The sequence below is a fragment of the Poromitra crassiceps genome (assembly GCF_964638095.1).
Source record: "Poromitra crassiceps genome assembly, chromosome: 15".
NCBI lineage: Eukaryota > Metazoa > Chordata > Actinopteri > Beryciformes > Melamphaidae > Poromitra > Poromitra crassiceps.
This window is the reverse complement of record NC_139634.1, coordinates 9,204,001-9,228,717: the sequence shown is the minus strand read 5'-3', so window position 1 is coordinate 9,228,717 and position 24,717 is coordinate 9,204,001. Positions and strand designations below refer to the sequence as shown.

At 46.7% G+C, this 24,717-nt stretch overlaps 1 protein-coding gene across 4 annotated transcripts in view; it reads left to right on the top strand.

Moving 5' to 3' along the window:
- ankhd1 (ankyrin repeat and KH domain containing 1) overlaps positions 1-24,151 on the top strand; it is a 39,112-nt gene extending 14,961 nt beyond the window's left edge. For 2 of the 4 annotated variants that reach the window (XM_083652120.1, XM_083652118.1), the window contains exons 8-39: positions 133-288; positions 974-1,055; positions 1,518-1,709; positions 1,838-1,947; positions 4,688-4,775; positions 5,711-5,838; positions 6,092-6,235; positions 6,323-6,425; positions 6,585-6,850; positions 7,143-7,427; positions 7,543-7,972; positions 8,100-8,239; positions 8,364-8,475; positions 8,599-8,744; positions 8,886-9,028; positions 10,064-10,277; positions 11,681-11,856; positions 12,044-12,206; positions 12,309-12,404; positions 12,993-13,109; positions 14,294-14,462; positions 14,599-14,795; positions 14,955-15,310; positions 15,560-15,715; positions 18,569-18,718; positions 19,385-20,867; positions 21,158-21,344; positions 22,030-22,140; positions 22,448-22,699; positions 22,916-23,103; positions 23,200-23,364; positions 23,517-24,151. In XM_083652120.1, the coding sequence (XP_083508246.1) occupies positions 133-288; positions 974-1,055; positions 1,518-1,709; positions 1,838-1,947; positions 4,688-4,775; positions 5,711-5,838; positions 6,092-6,235; positions 6,323-6,425; positions 6,585-6,850; positions 7,143-7,427; positions 7,543-7,972; positions 8,100-8,239; positions 8,364-8,475; positions 8,599-8,744; positions 8,886-9,028; positions 10,064-10,277; positions 11,681-11,856; positions 12,044-12,206; positions 12,309-12,404; positions 12,993-13,109; positions 14,294-14,462; positions 14,599-14,795; positions 14,955-15,310; positions 15,560-15,715; positions 18,569-18,718; positions 19,385-20,867; positions 21,158-21,344; positions 22,030-22,140; positions 22,448-22,699; positions 22,916-23,103; positions 23,200-23,364; positions 23,517-23,576 (6,765 nt within the window). In that variant the 3' untranslated portion in view covers positions 23,577-24,151. Of the gene's footprint in view, positions 1-132; positions 289-973; positions 1,056-1,490; positions 1,710-1,837; positions 1,948-4,687; positions 4,776-5,710; positions 5,839-6,091; positions 6,236-6,322; positions 6,426-6,584; positions 6,851-7,142; positions 7,428-7,542; positions 7,973-8,099; positions 8,240-8,363; positions 8,476-8,598; positions 8,745-8,885; positions 9,029-10,063; positions 10,278-11,680; positions 11,857-12,043; positions 12,207-12,308; positions 12,405-12,992; positions 13,110-14,293; positions 14,463-14,598; positions 14,796-14,954; positions 15,311-15,559; positions 15,716-18,568; positions 18,719-19,384; positions 20,868-21,157; positions 21,345-22,029; positions 22,141-22,447; positions 22,700-22,915; positions 23,104-23,199; positions 23,365-23,516 lie in introns of all 4 variants that reach the window. The other 2 variants (XM_083652119.1, XM_083652117.1) reach the window with 1 other exon arrangement.
- Positions 24,152-24,717: the final 566 nt, after the last annotated feature.

The window sequence follows — 24,717 nt, the reverse complement described above, 5'->3', positions numbered from 1 at the left end:
AAATCCAGTACGAGACAGCAGTTTATTTGACGTCTTCTTCGGGACAGCTTGATGGAAAAGTGTATATTCCCCCAATATGTTTGTTCAGGTGCTTATGTCTGTCTCTTTGTGTGTGTCTCTGCGCTGTCCCAGGACGGCCACGTGGAGGTAGCGCGGCTGCTGTTGGACAGCGGTGCGCAGGTCAACATGCCGGCCGACTCCTTCGAGTCGCCCCTCACCCTCGCAGCTTGTGGAGGACACGTGGAGCTGGCAGCACTACTCATAGAGCGAGGAGCCAACTTGGAAGAGGCAAGTAAACACACGTTCATTTATATAAGCAGAATTCCCACACAAGTCCGGGGAAGGATGGGGAAATCAAGCACCCTTTCTGCGAGTGGGTGTGCGTGTCTCTCTCCCTATACCAGTGGTTCTCAACCTAGGGGTCGGGACCCCCCAGGGGATCGCGGGGTCATTGTCATTTTTTCCCCCTCCATTGGTGATTCAATCTCCCATATCAATGATTTACTGTAATATACAGCTATATAAGCTATAAAAACAATTTCACTGAGTGAGTGAAATTAATGTGCGAATGTGTGCGCACTGTCGTTAAGTTGGGTAGGGGCGGGAGCGGGGGGTCGCGAACCCCAGCCTATGAGAGTATCGTTGTACACCAACTTGTGGTTTCACTTATGTAGTTATGTATCATTGCTGTTGGGTGAAACCCTTGTAACTGCTTGCTGCATCCCAGCGCGCAGATCATAGTAAACACAAGCCATAGTCTTCAAATCCAAATCAAGCAATTAGGATCTGGGAAATCATTACATTAAAAAAAACAATCTGACATGTGAGAACACACACGCAGACACAAAACACAAGCCAAGTTCCAGGCAATGGGATTGGATATCCCATACAAAAAACAGTTGTGCAACAGCTTTCAGTGAGCCACACCCACCCCCATGCTTTCTTAGTTCCTTGTGCTTTTGTTTGTGTCCAGGTGAATGATGAGGGCTACACCCCTCTGATGGAGGCAGCCAGAGAAGGCCATGAGGAGATGGTGGCACTGCTGCTGGCTCAAGGTAAGCAAACCTCAGCCCTTGATATAGAAAATGGAACCTTAAAGTGAAATACCACATAACTCAAGAATTTGCATTCTTGTTTCTCCTCTAGTATTTTTTTTTTTTAAGGGGGGGGGGTATTTATTATTATTATTATTAATTATTATTCCATAATGCCAGAGGCATTATGTTTTGCGGTTGTCTGTCCGAGGCTCTTTAACGCGATATCTCAGGAACGACTTGACGGAATTTCTTCACATTTGGCTCAAATGTCCACTTGTACTCGAGGATGGATGATTAGATTTTGGTGGTCAAAGTTCAAGGTCACTGTGACCTCACAAACTCTATTTTCGTGCTCGCGCTAACGTGATATCTCAGGAACGCTGTGCACTAGTGTGTATAGCATTTATTTGTCAAAATTAAAGTAGGCAGATCTTTGATCCTAAGCATTATTAGGCTCTTATGCAATCTGTGCCTGTCCAGGTGCTAACATCAACGCCCAGACGGAGGAGACCCAGGAGACGGCTCTCACCCTGGCTTGCTGTGGAGGTTTCCTGGAAGTGGCCGACTTCCTCATCAAGGCAGGCGCCGACATTGAGCTGGGCTGCTCCACCCCCCTCATGGAAGCTGCACAGGAGGGCCACCTAGAGTTGGTCAAATACCTACTGGCTGCAGGTGAGCCAGGGAGAAGTAGATGTAGGAGAACAGAAGCTAAGCGAGTAGGCTTAGCGGCATTTTTTTTTTAAAATGAACTGCTGTACCACTGTGATTGTTATCCTAATCTGTTTGGTTTTGTCATTCAGGGGCAAACGTTCATGCCACCACGGCCACAGGTGACACTGCGTTGACATATGCATGCGAGAACGGACACACCGATGTCGCAGATGTGCTGCTGCAGGCTGGAGCCAACCTGGTACGCGTCACACCTCATACCATCTCTCTCTTTTTGTCCCTTTTCAATGGCTCTTTGTTCTCGTTAGGCTTGGTTAACACCAAATGTGGAGCGGGCGTGTAGCGGAGCGCGCTCGCTCTGGGCGCCCATGTCAATAGGTTGGAGTGTTCTCCACCGCAGTTCAGAGCGATGCTCCCAGGTCATGTGGACCTGCAGTTCCAGGGTCAAATGTGTTGTTTCTCAAATTCTTTCGCAAAGTCTTCAGAAATACACAGTGAAAATATAATGTTAGATGGCCTTATTTGCATCATATTACACATCATATCAACCTGTCAATGTCTTTACCGTTGTTAGTACATGTGCACTGGTGTACATGTTATGCAATCACCGGTCTAGCTTAAATTAAACTAGATCTTAGTAAATATTTGGGATACATACATCCATGGATGGATGGGTAGATTGAAGTCCACAACGCTACCACATTGGGCGGCAGCAGCATCAAAATGGACTATAGCACCTACTGCCAACATCCAGCAACTGCACCTCCCATCTTGATTATCTTGATCACCTACCTGATTGTATAGTGATATATTTTATATATATTTACATATTCATACTATATTGGAACCCAGTGGAGTTTTCTTTAGACCTCTATACGTCTTTTTCTTCTTGGTACTGGCATACATAGCTTTCCATCATTACAATTAACCAGATTCCAACAGAGAGCTGTGTGTACTATATGCTGTATATCAGTCCTATCTTAATACTAGTTATACTTGTATACTTCTTTATAGACCGTTTTCACGAATTGTGTTGCTAGTAGGGGTGTCACGGTACGTGTATTCGTCCCGTGACATCACGGTATGGGCGTCACGGTTCGGTGCGTGTAGCTATAAGACAATACACACTCGGTTAATTACGTTCGTCATAATCGTCATATCCAAATCATCTTGCGCTGTTTATGAACATTGCACATCAGAAAACATTGACAACTTACCCTAGCACCGTGTATTCAGGCTAAATATGGTCATTATTACGTCATTACTTCTTAAAGGCACAGGACACAACAGCCTGGTTTGTTGAATTTACATCCAGGCATTAGAGGAGGGGGGCTGTTAGTGGCTGTTTATTATTAAGATAATTTAATTATTAGTTTAACCGTATTTTGGTGCCGAGTAGCGAGGGTAGCGGATGTTTAAACGTTTAACCGACTAGTTGCCTGCATCCCCATATGCAGTGGTAGAGCCAGCCCTACATAAAAATATAACCTAATGCAATGTTTACTCATTTAATACACCACAGCTGTACCAATTTATGACACTAGGTGGAGCACTAGTACTGTCTGTTCAAAATCAATGCCACAGGTTCAAAAATAAATCAAAAATATAGCCGCAAGCGGCGATGGGCGGGGTTCAAGCCTTGCGCAGATGACAAAGCTTCTGATTCTGACTAGGACATCCTCCTTGATATATCTGACAAGTTTCGCGATCATTGGACAAACAGGTGTGGAGTTACAGCCTTTTTTATGTTAAGCCACGCCCATTTCTGGCGTTTATGGCGCCCCCTTTTGGTCGAATTGCACAAAATTTGACACACATGGTCTAGGATGGTCTCCGAATACCTCCTGCAAGTTTCGTGAAGATTCCTTAATCGGTCATGAAGTAATGACAATTTAGCTGTGAGGCCACGGCACGCCCTCTCACAACTTTAACGATCAATATCTCCGAAACTAAAGTAGATTTCAAAAATCCACCAATCACGATTGTAGAGCTTGCTCCATAGATGCTTCCTGGCGATTCTGGTGCAAATCGGTTCAACGGTCTAGGAGGAGATGTCAAAAATGTGTTTTCCAAACTTTTCCAAATATCTCAAAAATTTTCCAGACGGACATTGAGGGTCCTTATGGCAAACTTGTAGAGCAGGTTCACCTGAACATCTGGAAAAAAAACGTTGAAAATCGGACCAACGGCGTGGAAGTTATGGCCTTTAACGTAAAACCGTCGATTATAGCGCCACCTTCAGGCCGATTCGAAAAATCTTTCTTGAGCAGCTACCTGCCAACAATATCTGTCATTGGGCCAAATTTCAGGTCTCTACCATTTACCAACTCACGGGAATTTGCGTCGGGGCAGATGGAAAACAACAACAACGACAACAAGAATAATAAACCGGCAGAAAAACAATAGGGTTTCAGCCCCTTCAGGGCTTGAACCCCTAACAAACCTAATCTTATGCATTTGGAATTTTTTTGTTGCCTTTCCCCCCCGTTGTACCGAAGTCGTACCAAAACGTGACCCCGAAACCGAGGTACATTCCGAACCGTGACTTCTGTGTACCGTGACACCCCTAGTTGCTAGGCAACAGTTTGGAACCTAGCTTATGTCCGGGCAGTTATTGTACTAGCAAACAGGAACAGGAAGTAAGCTGGGAGCATTTTAGAGTGTTTATGTTGTCGAGTTGTCCCGTCTATATTGTGTCAAAAGGGGGAAAAGATGTGTGTTCTCCCATTTCTGCTTTTAAACAGAGTGAGTTTTATTGCACAAGATGGACGATGTAAATTTAATCACCGAAGTGGAAAATACAGGGTATGAGCCTCAGCCCCTCAGCATTGCTTCTGCGAAGACAACATAAAAAATGGCAGGATTGGGAAGCTGTTGCAAATATTTTACAGGGCATAACTCCTGCTATGCCTCGGTTGGGCTTCTGGTTTGAACCAAGCTGTATCCAGCATGTTGTAATTTTTTTTTTTTTCGTCCTCCAGGAACATGAGTCTGAAGGGGGGAGGACTCCCTTGATGAAGGCGGCCAGGGCGGGACATCTCTGTACAGTGCAGTTCCTCATCAGTAAAGGTGAGTCTTTGGCTCAAAATGCAGCTCAAAAGTCAGCTGATGGCACAAATTAATTTAATTGAGAATCATGTTTGTTTGAACCTGAATCGATTCACAGGTGATTTTAAGTTACCAATTGAAAAATTAAAATGATGTTGCTACAGACTTCTGAGAAGCCACGTTGTCAAAATGTATATCATCTGAATTTACATTTACTTAAAATGAACATTTGTCCAAATGTTTATTTTAAATTGGCATTGACACATTTGGAAACAGTGCTCTAAGAAAAACACTTCTTGGGGGGAAAGAGGAACAAAGTAAGGTCGGTTTATTTATATGGTGTAAACATGTTGTTTTGGGGAATCCTCCTTTAATATATTAAATTTAGTATTTTGTATTACCCCAAAAAAACTGCAGCACATGTTAGTATAGGTGTTATTCCAAAATTTTGACAGATTTTTTACTTAGTCGTCCATGTATTGGCTGATCTACTTAAAGTACTTGGTACACAAGTTAGTTCTGAAAAGTTGGTACCAGGCACCTCTACTGACATGTCTAGAAACTAAAATGTCAATATCTTACTGGAAAGGGACACCGGGTTTTAACTAGAGATGAAACAATAAACCGTGATAATGATAAATCATGATAAAATTCCTGACGATAACAGCAGTTTCAAATTTTCATTTTCATTAAAACCATGTTACTATGGTTACTGTGATTACAGCTCTTTGAAAAACACAGTAAATGCTCTCCATCATCACATCGACCAATGTTAGCCTTGGTGAAATGATTTCAGTACTTTTTGAACATTCAATGTTGGCACATTTTAACAAAACCGTGATAATACTGATAATTAACGGTGATAATTTTGGTCACTATAATCGTGATATGAAATGTTCATGCCTTTCATCTCTAGTTTTAACTTTGTTTTGACTCCTCTTCCTTTCCCTATCTAGGTGCTAATGTGAACAGAGCTACAGCCAACAATGATCACACGGTGGTGTCTCTGGCCTGTGCTGGTGGGCATCTGGCTGTGGTGGAGTTGCTGCTGGCGCATGGATCTGATCCTACACACAGACTCAAGGTAAAACACGCATACACTGGATAAACCCATTGATACCTGATGCAGCATTTGCGTGTATATCCCACATTTGTGTGTGTATCCCTTTAAGACCGCGAACCGCGTATGACGCGGTTCGCGGTCTTAAAGGGATACACACACACAAATGCTGCATCAGGTATCAATGGGTTAAAGAATAGACCAGTTAGAAGATCTATGGTTACCCAGTTGTAGCTGGTTATACATAATCCTAAACGATGCACCTTTCTCTTTCTAGGATGGCTCGACCATGCTGATAGAAGCTGCTAAAGGGGGCCACACCAATGTGGTGTCCTACCTGCTGGACTACCCCAACAACATTCTGTCTGTCCCAGCCCCTGATCTCGCCCAGCTCACTCCCCCGGCGCAAGATGCCTCTCAGGTAAGCACAGCAGTTGGTAAACATGGAGACATTGGATGACTGCTGGGTAAGCTTAGAACTGACATCTCCCCCTTCGCTCGTCTACAGGTTCCTCGTGTCCCATTCCAAGCTCTCGCCATGGTGGTGCCCCCTCAGGAGCCAGACCGAGCCCCATCAAACATCGCCACGCCCCCACCTGTCTCCAGCAAAGGTGACGACTACTAAACACCTCTCGTCGTCTCACCGAAAGTCTCATGATTTTTAGATTTCTTTGAGTTACTCCACCGTCGTGTCGCCTGTAGCGATGCCATTTTTTTGTATCTGAGCCCATTCTAATCCTCCGTGGCGATCCCGTTTCTCTCTTCTCCAGGTGTGTCCAAACAGAGGCAGGCAGCCCTCCAGCCCGGCGGTCCCAGCAGCACGGTGGGCCGGGGGCCTGAAGCAGAGCCTCTGCCGCCCTTCCACTTGTGCCAGCCCCTCGAATGCATCGTGGAGGAGACGGAGGGCAAGCTGAACGAGCTGGGACAGAGGATCAGCGCCATCGAGAAGGCCCAGCTGCAGTCGCTAGAGCTCATTCAGGGGGAGCCGCTCACCAAAGACAAGATCGAGGAGCTCAAGAAGAGCCGAGAGGAGCAGGTAATGCCACCAATGACCTTTTGACATGGCCTTAGACGAAAATGCATTAAAATATATAGCCTTACTTAGAGATGGTTTTCACAGAATTGTGTTGCTAAGGAACAGTTTGAAGCCTAGCGTTTTTCCTGCACGCTATTGTATTAGCCTCTTAAACGGTATACACCGCAACAGGAAGTTAGCTAGGGGCAATTTAGAATGTTTATGTTGTCGAGTTTAAACCGTCTATAGCGCTGCTTCCACAGTTAAGTTGGTCAGACAGACAAGCAGATGTATTTGACTGTCGCCCTCATAGGTGCAGAAGAAGAAGAAGATCCTGAAAGAGCTGCAGAAGGTGGAGCGCCAGCTGCAGCTGAAGACACAGCAGCAGTTCACCAAAGAGTACATGGAGGCAAAGGGTTTAAAGGAGGAGCAAGAGGCCGGGCAAAGCCAGGGCCCGGGCCCGGGGCCGGGCAGGGCCTCGCCTGGCCCGGGGGCCCTGACCACCATACCAGGGTCCACACACACCGGCTCCGACACAGACGAAGAGGCCAACAGAGATGGGGAGCATGAGGAGCAGACAGGAGAGGAAGGGGAAGAGGTGAAACTCAGTACTTTTTATCTTTGGTATTTGAAATGTCTGCAATGACTTGAATGCAATAACTTGAAAACTGCCTTTATTGACTTAAGTTGTATCTGATTTATAAAATGTTTAGGAGGATGAAGATGACGATGAGGATGAGGATGGTTCGGAGGATGATGAGGCAGACGGAGAAGATGACGACTATCCCAAGCTGCCCCAGGTGGGAACCATCCTCTACAGGGATGGGCAGCAGCCCCTACAGCAGCCTCCTCTGCCCCCTTCGCCCCAGGCCCAGCCTCAGCCCCCTCCACCGCCTCTTCAGGCCACCTTCGTTCCCATCCAGCCCCTGCCAGAGTACAACCCTGCAGACTACCCGGGAAGTACCAGCCCAGAGCTGCAGAGGGTGCTGGTGGGGCAGCAGATGCTGGGGCAGCAGCCGCAGGGCCAGGGTCAACAGTTGGCCGGGTTAGGCCCAGGTATGCTGGCTCAGCAGCCGCCCGATGGGCTCATGGTGGCTACACCTGCACAGACGCTCACGGACACGCTGGACGACATCATGGCAGGTGAGTGGACATCTATGTTAACAGTCTGCTTGAAAGTCTTGAGTTCTATTGATGAAGTGGAAACTCACAGGAAGGGTTCTCTCTGAAGTGATATGAACCGCTTCTCTGTGTCTCTCTTGTGTTGCAGCTGTGAGCAGCCGCGTGCCCATGCTGAACACTACAACCTCACCCACACCCCTGTCCCAGCCGCCCTCACAGACGCCCGCTAACATCGCCTCGCCCCCCTCTGTACTGCCCCTCTACCCCTCCGTTGACATTGATGCACATGTAAGAAACACTGTCAACTGAGACGATGACTCAAAATCCTCCAAAACTGACCAAAGTGCAAGTGAATACACACGCATGCACACAAAGACCTCGACCCTATTGAGAGATATTGTTTTCCCTGCAGACGGAGAGCAATCATGACACTGCGTTGACGCTGGCTTGTGCAGGAGGGCACGAGGAGCTGGTGTCTGTCCTCATCGCACGGGGAGCCAACATTGAGCACCGGGACAAAAAAGGTATGGAGCAAAGGCAGTATGTTTGTGAACAGTGGAGAAAGGGTGAGATTTGCATCTGCAAGTAGATGTTTTATAATCCAGGTAACTCATTATAAACCCATGTCCCTCTCCTGCTCTCCACAGGTTTCACCCCTCTGATCCTGGCTGCCACTGCGGGCCACGTGGGAGTGGTGGAAGTCCTCCTGGACAAAGGGGGCGACATTGAGGCTCAGTCGGAGAGAACCAAAGACACGCCCCTCTCCCTGGCCTGCTCTGGAGGACGCCAGGAGGTAAACATAATATTCACTCCCCCCCCCTGAGTCACCGTCCCCACTTATCCTTCACCCAGACAATACTCAAGACATTTGGGGGAAACACTTTCCCTATGCTAACTACTACGTAGGTGTAACCGTGTCCGTTGTGTTGGTCAGGTGGTGGAGTTGCTGCTGCTACGGGGAGCCAATAAGGAACACCGTAATGTATCGGACTACACACCTCTCAGCCTGGCTGCCTCCGGGGGTTACGTCAACATCATTAAGATCCTCCTCAATGCTGGGGCTGAGATCAACTCCAGGTTAGGAGCAACACCCACATATACATCATTTCACCACTTTGTATCGGTGGGACAATTCACCATATTCCTCATTTGGTAGTGAGATGATTTTTGGGAAAGCTGGGGGAGGGGGCCTTTGCCAATTTTCCTCGTTTTATTTGCTGAAACAAATATTGTAACTCGCCAATAGGGGTGTTTATAAAATATTTCATGGATTATACTACAATCGGCTGCACAGGTAATTGTAGATAATCATCTATTGATAATTGTGTAATTTGGCATATTGACGTTTGTTTTTCAAAAGTCCTGTGTGGTATATCGAGTGCTTCTGTTTAAGTGTGACCAATCACAACCTTTGAACGAGAAGCAGGCAGGCCTAATGGGAAAGATGGAAACCTTACATCTTTGGAAACATTTATCAATGCAAAGTGGAAAAGAATAGACACGTCCAGTGTCCGAGGAAAATCCCTCTCCTGAGTCTGAAAATGCCAAAGCTTTGTTTTAGTTCCTAAAATTGGATCTTCATGTGCCGTTTTCTTGACCAGGACTCCATGGAAGAAGAGATATTGTATCTCAATGGGACCTTCCTGGATAAATAAAGGATAAATATAATAAATGTCATTTGGATTTACTTTGGTTTTGAACCAGATGACAACAAACAAGCACACATTCGTAACGCTGTTTGCCAAAGTTGTGATTATTTGAGATATGTAAATATCAGCAATAAGAGTAAGGTCAAAGAGTGGAACCAAAACATTTTAGCTCTGCTATTTTGATTAAATAAAAGAAAAGAAAATCTAAAATATACAGTAGATTAAGGTGCAAAAGTGCAATGAAATTATGTTAGTGATTAGTAATGATTGTGCTAACTAGGTTTAGCCAAAATAACCGAGATAAACATTTTCACCATAATTGTGCAAGCCTACTAGCATATTTTAGATATTTTGGTGATCATTTTCACTTCCACCGATTTGTCTCCCTCCATATTGCCCAATCCATTCTACTTTGTCTCCATTCCCTAACGGTGAAACGTTTTGTTTTGTTTTGATTGATCAGGACTGGCAGTAAGCTGGGCATCTCTCCTCTGATGCTGGCAGCGATGAACGGTCACGTACCAGCAGTGAAGCTGCTGCTCGACATGGGCTCGGACATCAACGCCCAAATTGAGACCAACCGCAACACGGCTCTGACCCTGGCCTGCTTCCAGGGCCGGGCAGAGGTTGTCAGTCTGCTGCTGGATCGCAAGGCCAACGTGGAGCACCGTGCAAAGGTGAGGTCAGATGCTCAGACCTGAGTGACATATTCGCTGAGGCTCGCATACTTAATTTAGAGGCTTTAATAGCGGTGTCATAATTCTCCGAGCACCGTCGGCTGGCGCCATCATGGAGATCCACAGAATCGGCTCTGTGTAGATAATTGCTAAATATAAGTCCATAACAACCAGGCAAGAAAAGGAGAGATGCCTGAAAAGATCATTCCAGGCTAAATCCAGACACAAACATGCTTTGATATTTTAAAAAAAAGTTTTTGTGTTCTCAAATATGTATGATTTCATGTCACTTATTCAAAAGCAAAAAAAAATGTAAACTGCATCAAAGAGTGTGTATCCGTAACTGACCACCAGTATTTTAGCTAGCGCACACGTGCTGCAGCTATCCGTGATGCAATGATCAGTCTCTCGTCAAAAACAGGGCAGTAATTGACCAAGTCTATTCAGTTCTACGTTGTACATTTAGAAACACAACTAAGCTGTTGGGTTTCGGTGCCCAACAGCCGAGGACCTTCATTATGGGCACCAGAGTGTGTTCTGTCACCTGAAAGCCCCTTTTCCACATGATGAATGTGATACTTTCATGATTCTTTTTGCAGTATCCCCTTTGCATTTTCTTAGCTGCAGGGGGCGCCCACACAACTAGAAAAATGTAAATACAATGAATATTCATCATTAAATAAAAACGGAACCAAAATTGCCCCCCCAAATCTATAAGAAAGAGTGGGAGTCTGGGTCACACATTCACCAATACCGACAGATATTTAATATAGTTAGGAGTAGGGCTGTCTTCTGATATTCATTCATAGTGCTGAAATATATATATTGCTAGAATGAACCTAACCCCAACTAATCATCACTCCTCATGTCCCACAGGCCGATTCATTCATGGATATATAAGGAATGAATCCATTGACTATAAGGATTAGACATCACAGCAGACATTCGAATATTTGTGGAAAACCTCAATAGAATATTGAGGTTCTCAAATGTTTTTCAGCCAAGGACCCCTTACAAGATAGAAAATATACCGGGGACCCCCTTATCCTGATTTGTGATTTTGGGCTAAGCTTAATTGTTTCCACTGTAATGTGCTTGACTTTTAAATTGATAGGTTTGTTAGATTAGAATGTAATCCTTGAACCATTTTAGATTTAAAGCATAAAATATTTCCATTGAACTATGAAGCTTTTGTAAAAAAAAAAAAAGTTAAAATTTGTATTTTCCTGAAAACATTTTGTGGACCCCCTGGCAAAGTGCCACGGACCCCTGGGGGTCCCCGGACCCCCATTTGAGAACCACTGCTGTATACCACATACTGCATGTGATCCAGCCACTGGTCCTTTGTTATTGGTGCTGTATTAGCCATATTGCTAACTGCTTCCTCACTCCGCGCCCCGCAGACTGGTCTGACTCCGCTAATGGAGGCAGCGTCGGGGGGCTACGCAGAGGTGGGCCGAGTGCTGCTGGATAAAGGCGCAGACGTCAACGCCCCTCCTGTCCCGTCGTCTCGAGACACTGCCCTCACCATCGCCGCCGACAAAGGCCACTACAAGTTCTGTGAGCTGCTGATCAACAGGTGAAAGCTGTGCGCTCGCTGCTTCTGTACGCCACCGCTACTTTTCCTATAATGCAATTATCCTCTCCAGTTTCAAAGCGCCTCGCCTCATTGTCTGTCCCGACGTAAACCAAGAGCTCTCCTCGTGAGTGGATTAGCTGCAGTGCTTTTTTGTTTTCACCATTCCTTACTGATTCTGTCTTTCCAGGGGTGCTCACATCGATGTGCGCAACAAGAAAGGGAACACGCCTCTCTGGCTGGCGGCCAACGGTGGCCATTTTGATGTGGTCCAGCTCTTGGTGCACGCTAGTGCTGATGTGGATGCAGCCGACAACCGCAAGATCACCCCACTCATGGCTGCCTTTCGCAAGGTGCGGAGTTGACTGTCATTTTCTGAGAGTGTTGTGGCTTGTAATGTTACCACACTTTGGTCAACCTCAGGTGTCTAACCATGGTACTTTTAATGGTTTTAGGGTCATGTGAAGGTGGTGCAGTACCTTGTGAAGGAGGTCAACCAATTCCCATCAGACATCGAGTGCATGAGATATATTGCCACCATCGCTGACAAGGTAGGACTTGGCTCACTAGTCATTAGTCTATTTACTGATGCTAAAATATTGGCTACTTTTTGCTAGAGCTATTTATATATAACACCTAGGGGGTTTCACAGACTAGCCGACTATCAAAGCCACTAGTCGACACTGTGCATCATAGTCGCCTGCCTAATCGTTGGTGTTAGGGATAAACAATATAAATAAATTGAACATAGATTGGTTTGAACAATCATTTTCTACATTATGCCATGTTAAGTAAACAGAATTTAAGGTATTTATTTAGAGACGTAAAGACTCCCATCTGTTATTACTGCAGTCAAACAGTCGGTATCTCCGGCTCAGACAAGTTGCTGGAGTTTAGTGGTTTATTTGCAAACAGCCTCTCAGAGCCAGCCGAAGACTCTATTTCACATAACTCCAGGTTGGTCCCGCCTATATTAGTTAACCCTGTTTTTGAGGACTTTTTGAAGAGAACTGATCATCATTTTTATTGTGTGAAAAGAAATGATATAGCTCCGAGTCCTGTGACTAGTCGATGAGTACTAAGATGCAGTAGTTGTGAATGCCCTAATAACACCAGCTGTTGGTTCCCTGTTGTTTCAGGAGCTGTTGAAGAAGTGCCACCAGTGCATGGAGACCATTGTCAAAGCCAAAGACCAGCAGGCCGCTGAGGCCAACAAGAACGCTAGCATCCTCCTCAAGGAGCTGGACCTAGAGAAGGTAAAGTGGCTGTGCTCTGGAAGGCATGGCATGCTGAATAAGGCTGTCAATGAATTTCAATGTTCGAGTTTCAGCTGAATGTTCAATTCAATTCAAACCCCAACCTGCCCGGATAGAATCTGAAATCTGAGCATCATCATTATCATCATCATCAGTATATAATGGGAGCTGGGGCTCGGTCTGTTTCTCTGTCCCACTGTGATGTCATAAATGACGTCCTAAATCCCACTGTGACATCATCAGTGATGTCATAAATCCCAGTGATGTCATAAATCCCACTGACATCATCAGTGATGTCATAAATCCCACTGTGACATCATCAGTGATGTCATAAATCCCACTGATGACATCAGTGATGTCATGCGTGCTGCGGCCGAGCTGCGAATGCGAGCTGCAGGACGGGCGAGCTAGGAATTGAGCGCGCGAGATCCCTAGTTTAAAAAAAAAGTGCTTTAAGGCCTAAACATGGTCGTCCGTCAGAGCCTCGCCCCGCCCTCCCCGTATGACGGCGGGTGGAGCGCCGTGCTACGGGGAGGGGGCGCCGTCGGCTGACGGGGGGGCTGCTCGAAAATGTGACTTCACGGCGACGATACGTGCGTGACGTCAGCTGCAGGAGAGTTGTGACTGGCCGTTGCCTTGGCTCTTCGTCGTAAAGTCGCCTTTCAAAGCATGACGTTAGATTATAACGAACTAGTTGTGTGGCTTAGCCTTCCCAAATGTTGAGGGTCGTTTTTTAGAATTTAATACATAGAATTGGGAACGTTACATTCAATTTCATTCAGACTGCCTGGCACACAATCTCCGCCATTTTCACACGGAGCTTCCACAGGAGGAGGGAGGGGGGGTGTAGTGGCGTCCGAGCATGTAGGGCTCGCTGGCGCCGCCAGACGGCGAGACGGCTCCAATAGACCCTTCTCACGGGGGCCATTTTGTGTCGAGAAGCCAGGGTAAACACAGGTGCAAGCAAAACACTAATGAGGGTTTCCAAATCCCAATCATGGAAGTTGGAAACCCTCATTAGTGTTTTGCTTGCACCTGTGTTTACCCTGGCTTCTCGACACAAAATGGCCCCCGTGAGAAGGGTCTATTCGAGGTGGACGGACGACCATGTTTAGGCCTTTATAAATAAAGTGGATTGGATTGAATGTTTTTTCACATGGCTCTGTCATGTGTTCAATCTACAGTCCAGAGAGGAGAGCAAGAAGCAGGCCCTGGCCGTCAAGCGTGAGAAGCGCAAGGAGAAACGCAAGAAGAAGAAGGAGGAGCAGAAGAGGAAGCTGGAGGAAGAGGAGGAGCAGAAAACCAAGGAGGAGTACTTTGAGATGCAGGAGCAGAAGGAGGACTCAGCTGATGGTTAGTGTTGAACATCCACAAGATCGATCCTTTTATATGACTTGCTTAGAAACATCAAAATGTGAGACTTGGGGTCAATGTACTGAATAAAGTGGAATAGCACCTTTCCCGTCTCAATTTGATGCTTTTCCCTTAGAAACGGACGTTCCCATTGAGCCTCCGAGTGCAACCACCACCACCACCATTGGTATTTCTGCCACCTCCGCCACCTTCAGTACCGCCTTTGGTAAGAAGCGAGCTAGCGTGGCCACCACCCCCAGCACCAACCGTAAGAGCAAGAAGAACAAGACCAAGGACTCACCCAACGAACCCATCATATTACAGGATCCACAGGTAATCATGAACTCTTCCACGGAAAGCAGTGACTAAAGTCTCTTCTTGCTGCTACATCATCTTGCAAATTTGCTTCTCATATTCAGACTTGGAAGTACCTTTTTTTTCATTTGTATGGAATACCACAAATATGATGACATCTGTGCCCCTTACCTCTAGGTGGCGCTAGCACAGCACAAGGCTGACAAGAACAAGATCCACGGCGAGCCCCGGGGCGGCGGCGGGGGAGCGACTGGCGGCAACAGCGACTCCGACCCGTTGGACAGCACCGACTGTGCCAGCGAGAGCAGCAGCAGCGGGGGCAAGAGTCAGGAGCTCAACTACCTCCCTGACCTCACCTCGTCCGCCTCCTCCTACTCCTCCTCTTCCTCCTCGTCCTCATGCTCCGCCCCCTCAGGAGCAGCCCTCTCGCATGCCCTCCTCCCCGGCCCGGAGAAGAGACACTGCCCCCAGCTGCAGAGTGACGGCAAGGTGGACCACAAGGTCACGGTCTCCATCTCAAAACCAACGCAAAAGTGAGTCCCCCCGATTTTGGCAGAACCCATTTCTCATCTTGACCTGCATTGCACAGCCAAGTGTGTGCAGCTTACTCGCCCACATGGAACAATGAGTTCTAAAATGCCTCTTTATGGGTCTTTTTGTTAAACTACAGTGGAGAAACTGTTTCATCAGTTGTCAACCAAGATGAACCAGTAGCAGATTATTGTTCGTCGTTCTGGGAACAGCCGAATGTGAACTTTGCCCATTTTGTCTTCCTCCCACAGAGCTCCAGACACGAGCGACTCGACCCCCAGCAGCTCCCTGCCCTCTCCATTCAAGACCATGTCTCTGCCCATCACCTCGCCCAACAGTAAGCTCAGCCTCACCAGCCCCAAGAGGGGCCAGAAGAGAGAGGAGGGATGGAAGGAGGTGGTCCGAAGGTCAGTATCTCACTTCATCATATTGTTTCACTTCATAACCATTTGACTGGGTTTATGTGTACATAGCGAAGTTTCACTATATGTGCCCACGTTCGCAAGAAAGACAATATCTGTTCTGTTTTTTGTGTGCATACAAATCTGCCTTGTATTTTGTATGGATATATATATGCATCAACGCGTGTAAATCCCAAACAGGGTTACCTTGGCTTTAGCCAGTGGTGTAAGACAGGCTACTATAGTAGGTATACCTACTTATTTTTCAGTCGTCATTCTAAATCCCCTCTGATTGGCAGGGCAAGGAGGGTGAACGAATAGGCTATGTAGCTATCAAGAGTGAACGAATAGGCTATGTAGCTATCAAGAGTGAACGAATAGGCTATGTAGTAGGGATGTTCATTTTGAAAAATTTCCAAAATCGATAATTGGTGAAAATTAACGATCAATTATCGATTATCGATCATATTAATACTTAGAAAATTTTCAATATTTTCAATATTTTCATTTTTTTTTTTTTTACAAAATGAATGCCTATGGCAGAAAATACGAAAGACAACGTGTTCTCCTCAATGAGCTCTTTATTTCAATGTGTCTCCTCTCCAACACTGCTGTCCCCGGCGCATGCCGGTGTGAATTTCCCATGTTTAAAACAGTTTTGTTGGCACAAAGGCCCGTGCCCAGCCAGAAAACTAGAGACTATATGAAGCTCCACCTCACGTTAGTCGGCTGTGCAATGGAGTGGGGCGAGGAGGAACGAATTCCACCCAAACCTAGTCCAAAAAAAAAAAAAAAAAAAAATTTTTTTTTTTTTTTTAATAATTAAAAAATCGATCCAAATGCCACAGGATCGATTCCAATCCTTAACGATCAATTATCGATTTTCGATAATTGATGAACATCCCTACTATGTAGCTATCAAGAGTGAACGAATAGGCTATGTAGCTATCAAGAGTGCCACAAGAATGAGTCCTTTTTTTTTTTTTTTTTTTTTTAATGTTTTTTTTTCCCGATTTTTTTATCCCATTTTTATCCCCCGTTTAGTGCTCATTTGAATTACTCAATCCTGGTTGCTACTCCATCCTCTGCCGATCTGGGGAGAGCCGAGACTGATTCCATGCATCCTCCGAGACATGGGCAGTCAAGTCAGCCGCATCTTTTCACCTGCCCGAGGAAGCTCCCCCGGTAGGACATAGCACGTGGGAGGTTCACGCTATTCCAACCAGTTCCCCTCCCTCTGAACAGGCGCCCTTAACGATCAGAGGAGGAACCATATAAGCAACCAGGATGTTGCATGTTTTTGTGAAGGGGGTTCCTATATGAAGGAGACCCCCGGGAGGCACGGGGAGAACATGCAAACTCCACACAGAAAGGCCATTTTGCCGACCCCACCCGGGTGGTGGGCACTCGAGGACATGCGGACGGGCACACATTCCTTCAGCGTTCACATTGGCCCAGGTGGGAATCGAACCCACGACCTTCGAGCTGTGAGGCGATAGTGCTTACCACTGCACCACCGTACCTCCTCACAAGAATGAGTCCTAAAACCCCAGAAGTCAGCATCACCTGGTTCCCATGTCTGGAAGTCAATAGTCTCTCCCCAGACTCGACTACTACGTTGAATCGCTGCGCTCCGCATACTACATAAATGAGTCTGTACCACTTCACAGCCACTGCTGGGGTTTGGTGGGCGCGCGTCTAGGGGGGTGAAATTGAATGAGTGACAGGTCGTAGCACCAATGAGAGAGTGGTTCGAAAAATGGGCTGCGCCTCCCGTGTTGTCTGATCGCAAAGTCGTTACTGATTGGGCAGGACCGTATCCATCCCTGGCATATGACTGGCCAAGTGAACGGTTCCCTTCCATTACCAGCCGGCTGGGGGGAAAGCGTCCCAGACCCAGAGAGAGCTCTGCAGCATGCAGTAACGTACAGTAGTGTATCAGCGTAAGAACTCTCATGGGTCTGGCGTCGAGACTGGGCAGTCAATGGCTTTTTTAAATGTGTTTTTGGTGAGATGCCTGATAACAACGGTTTATTAAACCTGAATCTTGTGTTTAGCAAGATAATCTTCACAAATTAACACAATTTTTACGATTTTTGAAGCGTTTTCTGGCTATCATAATTTCTGGCGATCACTATCGGTATTATAAACTTGTGTTAACCACAGACCTCATTTCAGGCATCTAACCAAAAACTCATTCCAAAATCCCATTGACTTCCAGACCCAGCGCGAAGCTGACTTGTGGGTAGTGCAGTCTATCATATATTATATTTGAGTTAAACTGAATATAGTCATTTAAAAAGTGTCATATAGACAGCCATCAGTCCTGTAACTCCTGAATACAGTACATGCACTGATCTGTTTAACAGAGCCAAAAGGATGCGGGGGTCACATGTTAGAGGAGACAGACCAGCAGTGTTCAGGTGACAAAATGTGTACAAATAAATAAGGCTAAATAAGTGTGTTCCTGCTTTTGGGATGATGATGTTGATGCCATAAAAGTGATGCCCATCTCTTAACTGGCATCCTTGTGTTAAGGAGCTATGTCAGAGCTGTGTGGTTATCTGAAAATGTCAACACCCCTCCAGGACAGTTAGGTGTAATGAGCCTTACTCCTTCAAGTCAAGCAGTAGGCGGTAGTGACGATGTATAAATGCTACTGGCCCATTTTTGGGCGAACTAAAGATGCAAGAGTAGTCACTGTTTATAACACAGGGTGTTTATCCTTTGCTGGACAGGCCGCTTATAAAAAAAGGGGGGGGGGGTAAATTAAGAGTATACCCACTTCTCCAGGCACCACTACACCACTGCCTTTAGCCAGTATTAACGCAGTCAAACCTGCCACTGTTCCTTTTCAAGATCCAAGAAGCTGTCTGTGCCAGCATCGGTGGTGTCTCGGATCATGGGCCGAGGCGGCTGCAACATCACAGCCATCCAGGACGTGACAGGAGCTCACATCGACGTGGACAAACAGAAGGACAAGAACGGGGAGAGGATGATCACTATAAGGTAATGTACTAACTAGACTAGTAGCAAGCCCTCTGCTGGACAATAAACACCACTGCAGTTAAGAGTGCAACTCCATTGGTCACATGAATCAAGCATGTCAGCCTCCCTCCCATTGCTACTGGCCAATCCCACAATGCAATAAATACCAAGATTTTTTTATTTATATATATATATATATAAAACCATGCCACAAGTACCCTGTATAAATTATTTTCCAATCTGACACTTTATTTGAAGTAGGGGGGACAGCATAGAGGTGAACACAGTGCAAACCGAGAAGAATGCTGTGATTTGGTCCTGGTTCAGAGTAGAACATGATGAAGGGAGGGTCATTTTGTCAAACTATCCTTTGTGACGTGTTGATAAAACCATGATAATCAATTGGGCTATATTTAATATTTTCGGAATCACTATTTTACTATTTTGTGCCCAGCAATTAAGTTTAATCAACAAAAGAATAACTTTCGGTACACATACCTTCATTAGATTATTTCTTCTAAAACATAATTAAAAGAAGAACGAGGGGAGAAAGTGGCATCAGTTTGGTCTCTCAAACATATTCAGGCCTGAATCACTTACATTTGGTTTATCATAGTGTGCTTTTGAGATGTTTACGCATCCACATTGCATAGATAGTCTAGTGATTGTGTGCCCTTGTTGTTTCAGAGGAGGCACAGAGTCTACAAGGCATGCAGTCCAGCTGATCAACGCTCTGATCCAAGACCCAGCCAAAGAGCTTGAGGATCTGATCCCCCGAAACCACATCCGAGCCCCCGGCTCTAAGACGAGCTCGGCCGTCTTCCCCAGCGCCACAGGAGCCACCGGTGGCTCAACCGCGGGGCCCAAGTCCCTGAGCTCGTTGGTCACCTCCACCGGGGTCTCCTTCCAGTCCTCCTCATCTTCATCTTCATCCTCCTCTCAGGCCGGCAAGATGGGCAAGGGGCTGTCGTCAGGCGTGAGACAACCCTTCCCCGTGTCTCTGCCCCTCGCGTACGCCCATCCCCAGCTGGCTCTGCTGGCTGCTCAGACCATGCACCAGATCAGACACCCTCGTCTGCCCATGGCCCAGTTTGGCGGCACCTCCTTTCCCGCCGCCAGCACCTGGGGGCCCTTCCCCGTGCGGCCCGTGAGTCCCGGCAGCGCCAACAGCTCCCCCAAGCACAACGGCGGGAGCACCGGTAGTGGAGGCCAGGCCCGATCCAACTCCACCCAGAGCGAGCACAGCTCAGGAGCGCCAGTCACTAGCTCCAGCGCTCCCAACACTCACACGTCGACAGCCGCAGGCTCGTCTCATACCTCTAATCCCACCCCCTACAATCCCCAGCCCAGCGCGCCCACCCCTTCCTCTGTCAGGAAACAGCTCTTCGCCCCCGACCCCAAGACTGCCGGGCTCACCCCCGTGTCGATCACTGCCACCGCTCCTAGTGGCAGCACTGCAGTGCGAGGCACAGGGTCTCCTGCCCACCACAGTACGGCTACAATTACCCCGAATGCCCCTCAGCACCCAGTCGGACCCGTCACGCAGACCCTCATCCAGCCTCCCAAAACAGAGCCCAGCGCCCCCGCACCTCCTGGGAAAGACAAGGCCTCTCTGCCTCTAGAGAGCCAGTCTGTTTCTGTCAGTGAGAGCATCAGCTCTGTGGGTTTCACCGCCCCTGCCATGGCGCTACCCCCCAAGCCAGAGCCCCGACAGCAGTTACCTGCCCCTCCCTCCTCTGGATCCTCCACAGAGGCCCCGCCGCCCCATCACAACCCGCAGCCGAGCTCCCACCCAGCGCCCGCTCCCGTTCCCTCACACAGTGTCGCACACCCCAACAACACCGCGCCCCACGTCTCTGCCCCGGTACTCCGAATCTCCCAACGTACCCAGCCGCCTCCAGGGCCTTACTATTCCCTTCTTGAGCAGCAGCAGCAATCTGTGTTTGTGCCCCTCAATGCTCAACAAGAACCCCTGAAACAGACCCAACCCCAGGCATCCCAGCCCACCACTCTGCCTCCCCAGGCCCAGGCTCCTGGCTCTCTCCAGGTCGCCTCTAACATGGGGATGATCAACGGTTCCCAGATGCAGCATGTGCCCAGTGCGGCCAAGCCTCAGCAAATGCCCCACAACTTCTTCAATTTCAGCAGCTTCTTTGACAACAATAGCCAGGTGAGTTCAGGTACCCTGTACAAATATATATAGTATGAACATGCCTTTTGACATTTTAGACAATTTAGGCATTGGGCTGACAGAGTGGAATAAGGTTCAATGGATTAACAAAAGTAATCAAGACAAAGCGTGCAAAGGGTCTGGGGTCATGTTACACTCACAATTTTGTTGTTACTTTACCGTTACTAATCGTAACCCTAAGCATGTAGTAAGGATGTTACGTTTAACATATACAATTTTGCGCCATCTAATCGTCATTTTTGGTTGTATCAATTGTGCTTGCCTTCCAGGTGGGGAACAACCAGGTGTGGGGCGCATGCCATCTGCCTACTCGCTCACCTCCAGAGCAGACCTACTCGGCCCCACAACCAGCCTACATGGCCCAGATGGAGAATATGATGCCCCCTCCTCCCCCAGACAGCTCCAAAGCCCCTGGATATCGCTCTGCCTCCCAGAGGATGGTCAACAGCCCTATCGGTACGACTCGGGTTCCATTTCCGTTCATACCTGATCTTGTCATCATGTAACCTTTACTTAACCAGGTTAATCCCACTGAGATTAAGAGTCTGTTTTTTCAAGGACAATCTGGCCAAAATAGCAGCATATAAACAGCAAGACAAACATACAAGTTGCAGACTGAGAACAGATAACTGTGTATGCAGAATATAGTCATAGTTATAAAACAAAATATAATAAAACAAAGTCTACTATTTGTTGTAAGCGCTCCAGTAGTCCAGTATCGAACCGGCGGGTTCTCAGAGCCAAACACAATTTATTAAAATTTTGACTAAGTGAAGTGAAGAAACAAGAAACAAGGCCTTTTCATTATTTAAACTCACCAAGAGACACCAACTCTTTCTATTTTCTATGAATAATTTAGTTCTGACCCTAGGGATCAGACAATATTCCTGTGGCAGCAAAAAAGTTATTTCATTTTTTCTTTGTGTAGTAAATATTTTATTGAAGCGAAAAGAGTACAAATAGTTAGGAAGCTGGCCCAGAATGGCCTTGTAGATAAATCTGTACTAATGAATAAGCCGACAAGTGGGCAGTTCAGTGAACCGAAGCATTCAGGCTACAGTCAACAATCAAAAACAAGGTAACGTTTTGAGGTGCATCTGCTTGTGCTTTATGGTGAACTCTCTCTTTTCTGCACCTGCAGCTTTGACCAGTTATGCCACCAATATCTCTGGCAGTCCTGTGTACCTGCACGGCGCGCCCTCGTTCAGCAGACAGCACTTCTCCCCTCACCCATGGAGTGCCTCCACATCAGGTGCCAGACACACACTTATCGGTTTATTTTGTGTTGTCATTTTTCATCTTTAAAAGCACGCGTTAACACACATTTCCGACTAGACAGGTTATCCATCTATCTATATATATTATTATTATATATAAATTTGGCAATGTGGGCTCTGTTCTCTGTCTGTTTGTTCTCCTTTTCCATTTTTGTCCCACTGATGATGTCATCACTGATGTCATAAATCACTGATGATGTGACTGGCGTTTCCCCCCACATGGCCGGATTTAGTGTGAATCCACCCCTCTAACTCTGTTCTCCCACCTCCCTTCTCTCCCAGGTGAGTCTCCTGTACCGCCTCCTTCTACGGTGTCCTCCTCTGCCCACTCTGCCTCGGCTGTGGCCCCTCCACCCCAGCCCAAGCCTGGCAGCTCCTCACAGCAGGACCGGAAGGTTCCCCAGCCCATCGGCACAGAGCGACTGGCCAGGATCAGGCAGACGGGTTCGGTCAACCCGTCTCTCCTCACCACCAGCTACACGGCATCTGTCGGACAGGGCGGCATTTGGTCGTTTGGTGTCGGCAGTGCGTCTGGTAAGGGCCTACCGATTTTTAAGACACAAGTGGGAACAGGGAAAATTCAATCGTGTGTTTGGCTTGTCATTAGTGGCACCACAATCGCATATTTACATCATATTTGGCTGTGACTGGTAAGTGGCATCCGTTGATGAGGCTAACCTCTGGTGTTTTTGTGTTGTGACAGAGGCCACGTCTGGTTAACCTCTGGTGTTTTTGTGTTGTGTGTGACAGAGGCCATGTCTGGTTGGTCCCAGCCCCTGATGAGCAGCCACATGATGCATCCTCAGCTGCAGGCGGAGCAGTCGGCCTTCTCTCAGCACCAGCCCATGGAGCAGGATGACACGGGCATCGCAAACCCTGCTAACAACTACCACCAGCAGCCCCAGCACATGCCCAACAGCTACATGGACTTCCCTAAGGTAACGTTAACACACATTCAAAACCTCTGCAGAAAAAGGAAGCCTGTTCCTCTCACTTTGCAAACAGGTTACCAATGACCAATGTCCCTCTCCCAGGGCATGCCCATGTCGATGTATGGAGGAACCATGCTGCCCCCTCATCCTCCCATGGCAGAGGGGCCGGGGGGACCGATGTACAACGGCTTGCACACTGGTGACCCCGCATGGAGCCCCATTATCAAAGTGGTCCCAAACAATGCAGATAATTCTGACCCACAGCAGGTGAAGTCCCCCTTTTAGCGTGCCTGGTCCTGTCTAGTCCCTATGCTTGAATGTTTAGGCCACCGTTGTCATGCTTGTGTTGATTTCTGTCATTAGGCATATTTCAGTTTTCTCCACAGCAGTTCTGACCGAAGCCTCTCTCTCCCCCTCAGGTGTGGCCTGGTACCTGGGCGCCTCATGTGGGCAATGTGCACCTGAACCACGTCAACTAGACGGCGTCGACAGCAATCAAACGCACACAGCATGACCCACAGCGCAAACACGAATTACCAACTGATGAATAACACCAATGTGACAAAGAAAAAAATACTGCAACATGTTAACTTTAGTAGAGACAAGAGAGTGCAGAGCAGAGGTTGAAGAATTGGAAGTTCTCTTGACACCGTTCTTTGATGTGCCTATCTCAAATAAAAAATAAAGAATTTGGCGAGGGCTGTTCTCAGTGTCCTGATGATGATGCAAACAAACCTGCGTGATCACCTGTTCAACAGGATCATTCTCTGCGTAGTTTAGCGATTTTGACTTAAACCCACATACACCGTTCTTGGGCTGCAGGGGGGGCTCAACATGACGTAGCTATTTAAACTCGGCCCAGAACTAGATGATGATTACCTAAAGAGAGAGAGAAATCAGAACCTTTTAGAGTGGTAAATACATGTATAATTGTTTACATACTAAAAAGGGTTAAAATGAGAGTAAATTTCATGTCGTATAGTGGCTCTACTTTATGTAGCCTGTATTAATGTGAAATATTTACCTTAATATTCAATAAAAAGATTGAAAAGTATTTCTCTGTGTGCTCTTTTATAAAACTTTGCTCGCTGGTTTGGTTGTTGGTCTTTGCTTTGTGTCAGGTTGTGACTCCTGAGCCGCAGATAGAGATCAAGACTCAATAGAAAAATGTAGTTTTCTTAGTGTCATAAAATATTTTCATTTTGTTTATCAATAAGCATTAACATTTGGACAGCTTTTGCAAGTCACGTGCATGTACACAGCTGGACATGTATAAAAAGCTAATACTGTTTACTATAATTTATTACTAACTTAGCTGCTGAGTAATTATTGGATTTTGATTAAGTATACCTCTGCTACTACTGGGCTGGGCACTCACTGCATGACACAATGAATAAAAACAATCTAATCAAACTAATCAAATATCCTCTTAACAAGCTAAACGTTTATTATGTACTAATGCTAACTATATTACTCATGAAATATTAACAAAATAATTCTGGAATTAATTTGAAGCTAAAGTTACTAGCCCCTTTCGGGACTGTTTTTCAGGCATATGACGTGATCATTATTACTAGATCAAAGCAGCAAAGGTTTTGTGTAGTTTTAGGCTACATTTGT